The 8,185-nt window shown below is 39.3% G+C and overlaps 1 protein-coding gene across 1 annotated transcript in view; it reads right to left on the bottom strand.

Moving 5' to 3' along the window:
• The window catches only part of LOC106531746 (echinoderm microtubule-associated protein-like 6), a gene marked incomplete at its 5' end in the record, with an annotated part of 44,663 nt that overhangs the window by 7,840 nt on the left and 28,638 nt on the right, over nucleotides 1-8,185 (bottom strand). The window contains 7 exon segments of the mRNA XM_014027663.1: nucleotides 2,534-2,706; nucleotides 2,810-2,998; nucleotides 3,083-3,197; nucleotides 3,387-3,544; nucleotides 5,234-5,442; nucleotides 6,191-6,364; nucleotides 6,646-6,666. Coding sequence (XP_013883117.1) covers nucleotides 2,534-2,706; nucleotides 2,810-2,998; nucleotides 3,083-3,197; nucleotides 3,387-3,544; nucleotides 5,234-5,442; nucleotides 6,191-6,364; nucleotides 6,646-6,666 — 1,039 coding nt within the window.

Below are 8,185 nucleotides of genomic sequence, written 5' to 3'. Positions count from 1 at the left end.
TGCCATAACAGTTTGGCGTTGTCGGCACAGGATCACTACGAGATCGACGGACCAAGGCCACATTGCAGGTGGACTGATATGAGTGAGCAAGGACTGGACTGCTCAGGACCGTGACTCCAGCTGGATGAAAAGAACCTTTTTATGGTAAATTGTTTTAACAACAGAGATACGCTGGTGATGATTGTGATGGATGATCTTGAATAAGCAAAGAACATTGAATTTTATTTTTGGCTGTTGAAGAACCTGAGAAGATTTTTGAAACATCATCTGCTGAGAGTGAGTACAGAAAAGCTTCAAGATGCCTCCTTTGTTTTCCAAAGAGGATTTCTGCCAGCTTCTCCAAAAGGTGACGGTGTTGGAGCTCAAGAATCATCGTTTGGAAGAGATGAATGCTTTGGAGAACTCAACATGTGTTATAAATGGGTGAGAAGCCTGAGATGAGAGATCAACATGGAGAGAAGATGGAAGCTGCTTCTGAGTGTAAAACTGTATGGAACTCTGTTGGTGCCAGACCAAAAAATCTCTCAGGAAGGATTCAGCTCTTAGATGACATCGAARGGCCAGAYWTACAGAGAAATGRTTTTTCTCCACCAGCAAGGAGAAGAAAGCAACAGGCTGTAATCAAAACAGCTGATAACAGCCAGAGAAATGAAGCAGTGTTTCTTCAAAACAGATTCACACCACTGGAAGAAACTGAGTCTGAACAAAGGTCACTATCTGACCTCAGAGAGGGACCTGAGACCAGATCCAACTCAAAGCCAAAGCAAGTCCAAAGAGTCTTTCAAGAATCAAGAAATGCTGATCATCACAGATAAAATGGTGAATYAGATCAGAGGCTTCTGGAACAAGAAAAAAGCCAAAGTTCTGAGTTTTGCTGATAAAGTGTCTGACCTCACAGAGAAGATTCTGCAAATAGCGGCTGAGTATCCAACTCTGAATACGCTCATCATTCATACAGGAAGTGATAAAGTGATGAACCGACAGTCAGAAATCCTGAAGAAGGATTTTATTCTGCTGCTGAATGCAGTTAAAAATCTCAACATGGATGTGTTCCTCAGTGGGCCCGTTCCTACAGCCAGAGGAGGAGCTGGGAGGTTCAGCAGACTGTTGGCTCTTAATGGATTTTTGGAAAAACTCTGTGCTGACCACTCTGTGAGATATGTGGACAACTTTGATCTCTTCTGGGAGAGAAAAAATCTCTTCAAGTCTGATGAGCTGTCTCTGAATCAAACTGGAGCTCAACTTCTGGCTTCAAACATGAAGTATTTCCTGAACAAAGTTCTMGCTGGAAACAAACAGGAAAAACCACAACAACTGACGTCTGAATGACAGCTGGAGAAAACTGAGATATCAGTGGAACACAGCGTGCCAGTTACTGATAAGGAGACTGCTTCAGAATCAGAACCAGAGAGAGAGGAGTTACTTCGAGCTGCAGAACCGGAAGAACAACTGGATTCATCAGCATCACAAACAGAGGATCTCTTGGACTCTGAGACCCCAACAGGACAGCAAGTGGAATGCCCCTCCTGGATTTTACTAACAACATGGAAGAACCTGGCGAAATTAAGATAAAAAAAACACCCTGTCCGAATCCACGTAACCCTCCTCTTCCAGCCCCTCGCACTAAACCAAGATCTACAAAAAGTCACAGAGCCCCACCACGACCACCTCTGACCCTTCGACACATCAAAACAGACAACCATGTTTGTGTTCAAGATGATCCAAAGACTTTTGTGTGATAACTTTTTTGGGGGTTTAGAAATGACTGTGGGAGGAATAAAAATTGAATTTCTGTGGTTGGGATTTCAGAAAAGTACATATACTTATGTTGATGTTGACATTTTAAAAAAAATACATTAAAGTGTTTTTCTTTTGTTTTATTGATCATTTAATTGGTGATTTAATGATCAGATGGGGGAGTGTGGTAGAACTAATACTTTTATGTTTAAGCAAGTAATTCATGACATCCTTTAATGACCTAGGTTTTCATGACATACTGTTCATCTGCAGACAGAATGATTAAAGTCAGAACAAGATTTGCTAACAACAGTCATTCTTCGATATCACTTGTGTTTATCTTTGTGTTTTCCATTGACCTTGTATCAAATCTTGCTAAGATGACAGAATGGTGTTTGTTAATATATATATGAGGCCTCTCGAGACACAGAGTGTACAACAGTAGTGTGGAGAGACAGTGACAGAGAGAAGCAGAGGCACAGAGACAGGCCAGGTTGTTGTCTGTGTTTCCTTTTGTTGCAATAAAACTCAGCTGATCATCTCACAGAGTACCTTCAATTCTTGGACCACGCATTTCTGTCTTTGTTAAATAAATATTGCCATAACATTAGGTTTTAGTGTTGATTTGAACAATAGTTCAGTGATTAAAAGAGGTTTTAAAATCACAGACGTAGATAGATAAAGCTTCAACATATTGCTGTAGAAATTATTGTTGGTATCCCCTAACTCACACACATTACCCCTTCAACCTTTCTTAAACTGAGTTTCCTCAGTTTAAAGTTGACTGTGAGTTTACCGGATGTCCTGAAGGCTTGCGCTGCGGTCCCGTTTTTTCGCCCACATCTTCAGCGTGTTAGAGAGGAGGAGGAGGAACTCTCCGTTCTTCATCCCGACTGCCAGCATCTCTCCATCTGCGCTGTAGCTCACGCAGCGGGCCGCGTGGCCAACACAAACTTTGTTCAGCAGTTTCTGAGCAAAACGCACGGAAAGATGCAGAAATGGTGATTTGGAGAAGAATATCTGATGACGGATTATTGCTGCTGTAATTTCTCCTCTGTTTGTGCGTCGGCACCTTGTCACTAAGATCCCAAAGCCTGATGGTGGAGTCGTCGCTGGTGGTGATGCAGAGATCTTTGACAGGATGAGAAGCCAGACCCCAGATCCCTCCCCGAGCATGGCTGTCCAGCAGCAGGTTAGACGCTGCGTTCTTCTCCCCGACCTCGATGATCTCCCCGTCCTTTGTGCCCACCAGGATCTTACCCTGAAGATGATGAAGAGGGGGGCTGACGTAATGAGGGAAAGTGAGGAGGAGGATAACGATAAAAAAAAGATAAAATAGTCCCACCTTTCCTCTGCAGACGGAGCGGACACACTCCACCTGCTGACCCGTCTCCAGCTGGAAGGCTCGACAGCGTTTCATCTCCTGGTCCCAGAGTTTCACCGCTCCACCCTCTTTGGTCCTGATGAAAAACAAACAGCCTCTAAATTCAGCTGAAACATATCTGTTCATTTCAGGTCATTTTCATTCTTTTCAGAGAAACCAACAGATGAGTAAGAAAACACTTTTTTGTAAAATAGAAATAAATAAAAAAAGTTAAAAAGCTAAAATTCATCAGAGTAAAGCAGCCGGTCTTTGGTATGTCACTCACGGTCGCTCTTTGCCTCCAGTGACGATGAGTCCATCTCTGAGTGTGGTGTACATTGTGAAGACCGGCCCCGTGTGAGCTTTGGCCACCACCCTCAGCAGGTAGTGATCTCGCCACACGTACACGTCTCCGTTGATGGCGCCTGTAAACGTCAGATTATTCTGAAAACAAATGAATAAAAATCAGCCCAACAGCCTGTTATGATGATGATGATGATGATGATGATGATGATGCCTTTGTTGTCATTGTACAGAGCAGGGTTCAACAAGATTTTATTTTTTTTTACCTGCCTGACATGAAAAGTTACCTGCACGAAAAAAAACTGTTCAAATTTTGATAAAATAAGAAAAACGTGTATTTGTACTACAAAAATATTAACATGGTTTTACAGAGGTATATAACATGTGACATCTGATTAAACAGATGGTAACATTTTTGAGTTACTAACAGTCAATTGTTTTATCAAGAACATCTTCAAAACCTTTTTTAGACCTTTCCAGTGTTTCCCTTGAGTACCGGCCTTGGGGGCGGGGTTTATGAAAACAGAACGATCAACAGCAGCAGCTTTGTTTTAAATACAATTAACAGAACATGAAAATGTCTACAATTTGCATTAAAATAATCCTGTATAGCCTATCCCATATCTAAAGATACATTTAAGATAACTTGAACTGGAGTCTCCCTACAACTTAATGATAAATCTAATGTTATTTATACAAGTCAGAATATAATTTGAGATATTTTAAATAGGTATTTTGCCTTGTCAAAATATATTGAGAGATGTCTATTTATTTGTTTCTTTCTTTCATTTATAAAAACAAAACCATCTATGTACAACATTAAAAAAAAGAAGTAAATCATACCCTGAAGTAAAAGGGTGCAGAGTGAAGTAAAACAAACTCTTATCATATTTACCCCATATTTTTAAAAATCAACTTCAACAAACAAAATAATAAAAGAAAACATTTTATTATTTGTCCTAAATAACTAATACGTCTAGTTTAGTCATAAAACAATTTCAGATAACTAGAATATAAGTGTGGTGAAGCCAAATAAATGTTATATCGGCCTGCCATACAATGAGCTTCTGCCTGCTGAATTGACCCGCTTCTTCTGCTGCACTCTCGTCTTCATCATCATTTTCATCATCATCTCCATAATCATCTTCATCATCAGAGCAGAAGCCGACATTAGCAAGATGGATTTTGACTGAACAAACGTCCACATATTTTTATCATCTCTGTGGGTAAAAATACATAAAAAACATTTTTTTCCTCCGAAAACACAGGTGTGAAAAAACCATGGTTGTTAAAGCTTCGCTCTGCACGACGTGCAGCAGGAAGGAGGGAGGAACTTGTGATCCTGTGACACGACGGGAAGACGTAACTTTTCTACAGTGGGAGGGAGGGGGACATTTTGATGATTTATTCTCTCTTTACGTGTTTTAAAACGCCATATTTCATTATTTATTTTCAGAATATTTTGAATAAATGGTCCTGTAAAAAAATAAAAGAAATTGTTTACCTGCCCGAATATGGGTTTTAACTGCCCCGGGCAGTCGGGTAATAGAATTTGTCGAACCCTGGTACAGAGCACAATGACACTGCTCTGTAATGACACCCATTCAAGAAGACACATATGACAAAAAAACATGGGGGAGTATGTGAACAGGTCATGCAGCAACCAGCAGGGGTCGTGCTACCTTTAAAAAGAAAAACAAAAATACCACATAAGGATAGATGAAGGAAAAAAACACAAGGTTCAGATGAATGTGTTCTCATGTCTGTTGTGGTCCAGTGAAATCTACAGCCTGTTGAGGTCTTCTGATGTGGACCATAAAATAAACTCACAGCACCGAAGGCGACGGACAGCATCGTCTGCATCCTGCCGTCCTCCAGTGTTCCCACCACCCCCTTCTTGTACATCAGAGCGCCGCCCGCCAGAGTCCAGAACTTCACATGTTTGATTCCCACCGACACGAACTGAGAGTCTGAGTCAGGCCGAAACTCCACCACAAAGATCCGGTCTGGGTGTCCAGCTCTGCTGCACGCTCTGGATCCTGCAGGAAACGCTGCTGTTACTCACTATTCTGACGCCGTACTTTCTGCTCTTACTCTAAATACTTGATTTATTGCCACAAACAGTAATGAGTAGCAAAAAACAACAACTCAACTTTATTAAGAGTTAAGCAACGTGTTTCTTAGAACTTAACTTTTTATGGGCTTTACAGGAGCCTTACTAGAAAAATCAAATCTGTGGAAAATTTTTATTTTTTGCAAAACATCATAAAAATATCCTGCTTTTATGTTTTTATTTTTAATTTCCACTTTCATCAAACTTCATCATCTTTGATTCTACATAGTGTGTACAGTACATTCATGTGTTGTTTTGTTTTTTTACTTACAATTTTAATTTCCTGTGGAAATCAGTTAAATGTCTATGCTTTTTCTCTGACTTATTTTTGTTCTTGTCATCACTTGTCAATAATTGCACTTTGGGAGTTTTGCTAATGAAAGACTAATAACAAATTAAATTCATTATTAATATTCTTATTAAAAGCATATTTTTAAGGATCATATTTATAAGAACACAAACAATGCTTAATGTGATTGGTTAAAAAAAAGCTGAAATTCAAATGCAATAAAATAACACGACACCATAAAACTAAGTTCAACTTTTTTTGATCAGATTCATTTCATTATAAATGAATAAAACTAACCACTGTTTTAAAACCTAAAACTCCAGGATATTGGTTCATGTCAGTGTTTGGGATCTAGTTACTGATTAATTGATTCGATGTGTCTGACCTTCCTGCCAGCGCCACGCAGTGATGATGTGTTCAGGTTCCACTCCGACAGACAGCAGCAGCTTCCCCGTGGCGCTGAAGTTCAGGTAGCCAACGCCTTTGCTGTGTGGGCAGCGGAGGATGGACAGAGTCTGTTTGCTCATGGCATCCCACACGTGGATGGAAGGAGTTGTTCCTGCGTGGAGATGATCACAACCGTCTGGTTTTAACAGCATTAGCGTGTGTCACAGATAATGTAAAAAACAAGAGAACAACTGGAGCAGTTAGATGACAAGGGCAGCTGACAAACACCCTGAGATCCAGACCAGCATCGGAACTAATTTATTGTTACACTGAATGTTGCACTTTCTTTTGACTCATATTGGTGCAACGTGCCTTTCATAAATAATTTTCTGTCTTTAGGTTTCAGGGTGCTTGTTGTGATGGGAGAGGCAGTGGGACTGGGTTTTGTTTTACCTGGGAGGTCACTGACGTCACCTGATGTGTTGTGGGAGCGATGGAGGCAAATGAGGCCAGCCAAAACACAAACAGAACAAAACAAGTGAAAACCTGCAATGATTTGTTTCAAATAGGCCAATGTCTTGAAGGAAGAAATGTGTCACAAAATCTCTATATATTTTTTTATATTCAAGCATGGTTTATCCTATAATGCTGCATCATATAGCTTTAAATAAAATATTACATCTAAACAGTACTGACCTGTTTTGTCCAATAACAAAAGTTTATTCCGTTTTGGTGATATTTACACATCTAACTGAGAATGAAGTATTAAACTTTACATGACATCTTTTTAAAACTTGATAGCCAGCAAATTTTTTAAATCACCTAATTCTCCTAATGTTGTACCAGAATCTACAATAAGGCCCCCTTACACCTTGATAAATACTCGTTTATGACGTAAAAATGGTCTTTGTAGGGTATTGTTGAGTTCTTTGGTTGTGTATTGAATGCACTGCTACACATGAAAGGTTTGAGCATCTACAAAACTTCAATAATGGGATTGTGGTGGTTTATCATCAAGGGGAAGCATATAAGTGTCCGAGGCAGAATGTCCATGATGTGGAACCAGTACTCACTGGCATGGTTTGGTTTCTGAGAATCTCGATACAGCAATGACCAGTGGTGGGCAGCGCTAATCCAAATATTAGCTCCGCAATTTCTAAAGCACTTATGAAAATATTTAGGCCCACAACTTCAAAAGCACTTATGCCATAGAAAAACTAGCAGAATCTAATTTTAAAGTGCAAGTTCAATTTGACACTTACAAGCTGGCAACAATTCATGTACAAGATATGTTCAACACTGTCAAATAGCAGTGTATGAAGCCTTTTGCAGCTTAATCCTACAACCACCGATTGCTGGGGACGTGATTTCCTGAAACAGACCTTTAGCTCCTGGTGTAAAAATTAAAAAATTGTTGAGGATTGCTAGTTCAGCTGCTTCGTCTTTTTCTTTTGTTTGTTGTAGATTTTTCATTAAAGAAGCATCAATAAAGTAATTTTAAAGCTGTTTATTGGGAAACTGAAGCGATGCATTCTGGGTACATGATGGATTTGATTTGTGATGAGAAACGAAAGCATGGAGTACAAGAAACTATCTTCACTTCAAAACAAGAGCTTGGATTTTAAAGTTTTGTCAGTCTTCATCAGCATAACATCTTTAAATTATTTCTGCGTCCTTCAGCTTACCCCATTGGCTGATTGCTTCGACCATTTATGTCAAGTATTGAGCTCCAGCATTTAAACTTTTTTTGTAAAAAAAAAAAGGAGCTCGATTGTAAAGTAAAATAAATCAATACATACAAAATTTGTGTATATGTATATGTACATGTTTATGTATATGTGTATATGTATATATATACAGTGGTTTGCAAAAGTATTCATACCCCTTGAACTTTTCCATATTTTGTCACATTACAACCACAAACATAAATATAAATATATTTCACTGGAATTTAATGTGAAAGACCAACACAAAGTGGTATACAATTGTGAAG

This window comes from Austrofundulus limnaeus, unplaced genomic scaffold (genome assembly GCF_001266775.1).
Source record: "Austrofundulus limnaeus strain Quisiro unplaced genomic scaffold, Austrofundulus_limnaeus-1.0 Scaffold671, whole genome shotgun sequence".
NCBI classification, from domain to species: Eukaryota; Metazoa; Chordata; class Actinopteri; order Cyprinodontiformes; family Rivulidae; genus Austrofundulus; species Austrofundulus limnaeus.
The sequence above is the reverse complement of the archived record's forward strand: the minus strand, read 5'-3'. Positions and strand labels throughout refer to the sequence as shown.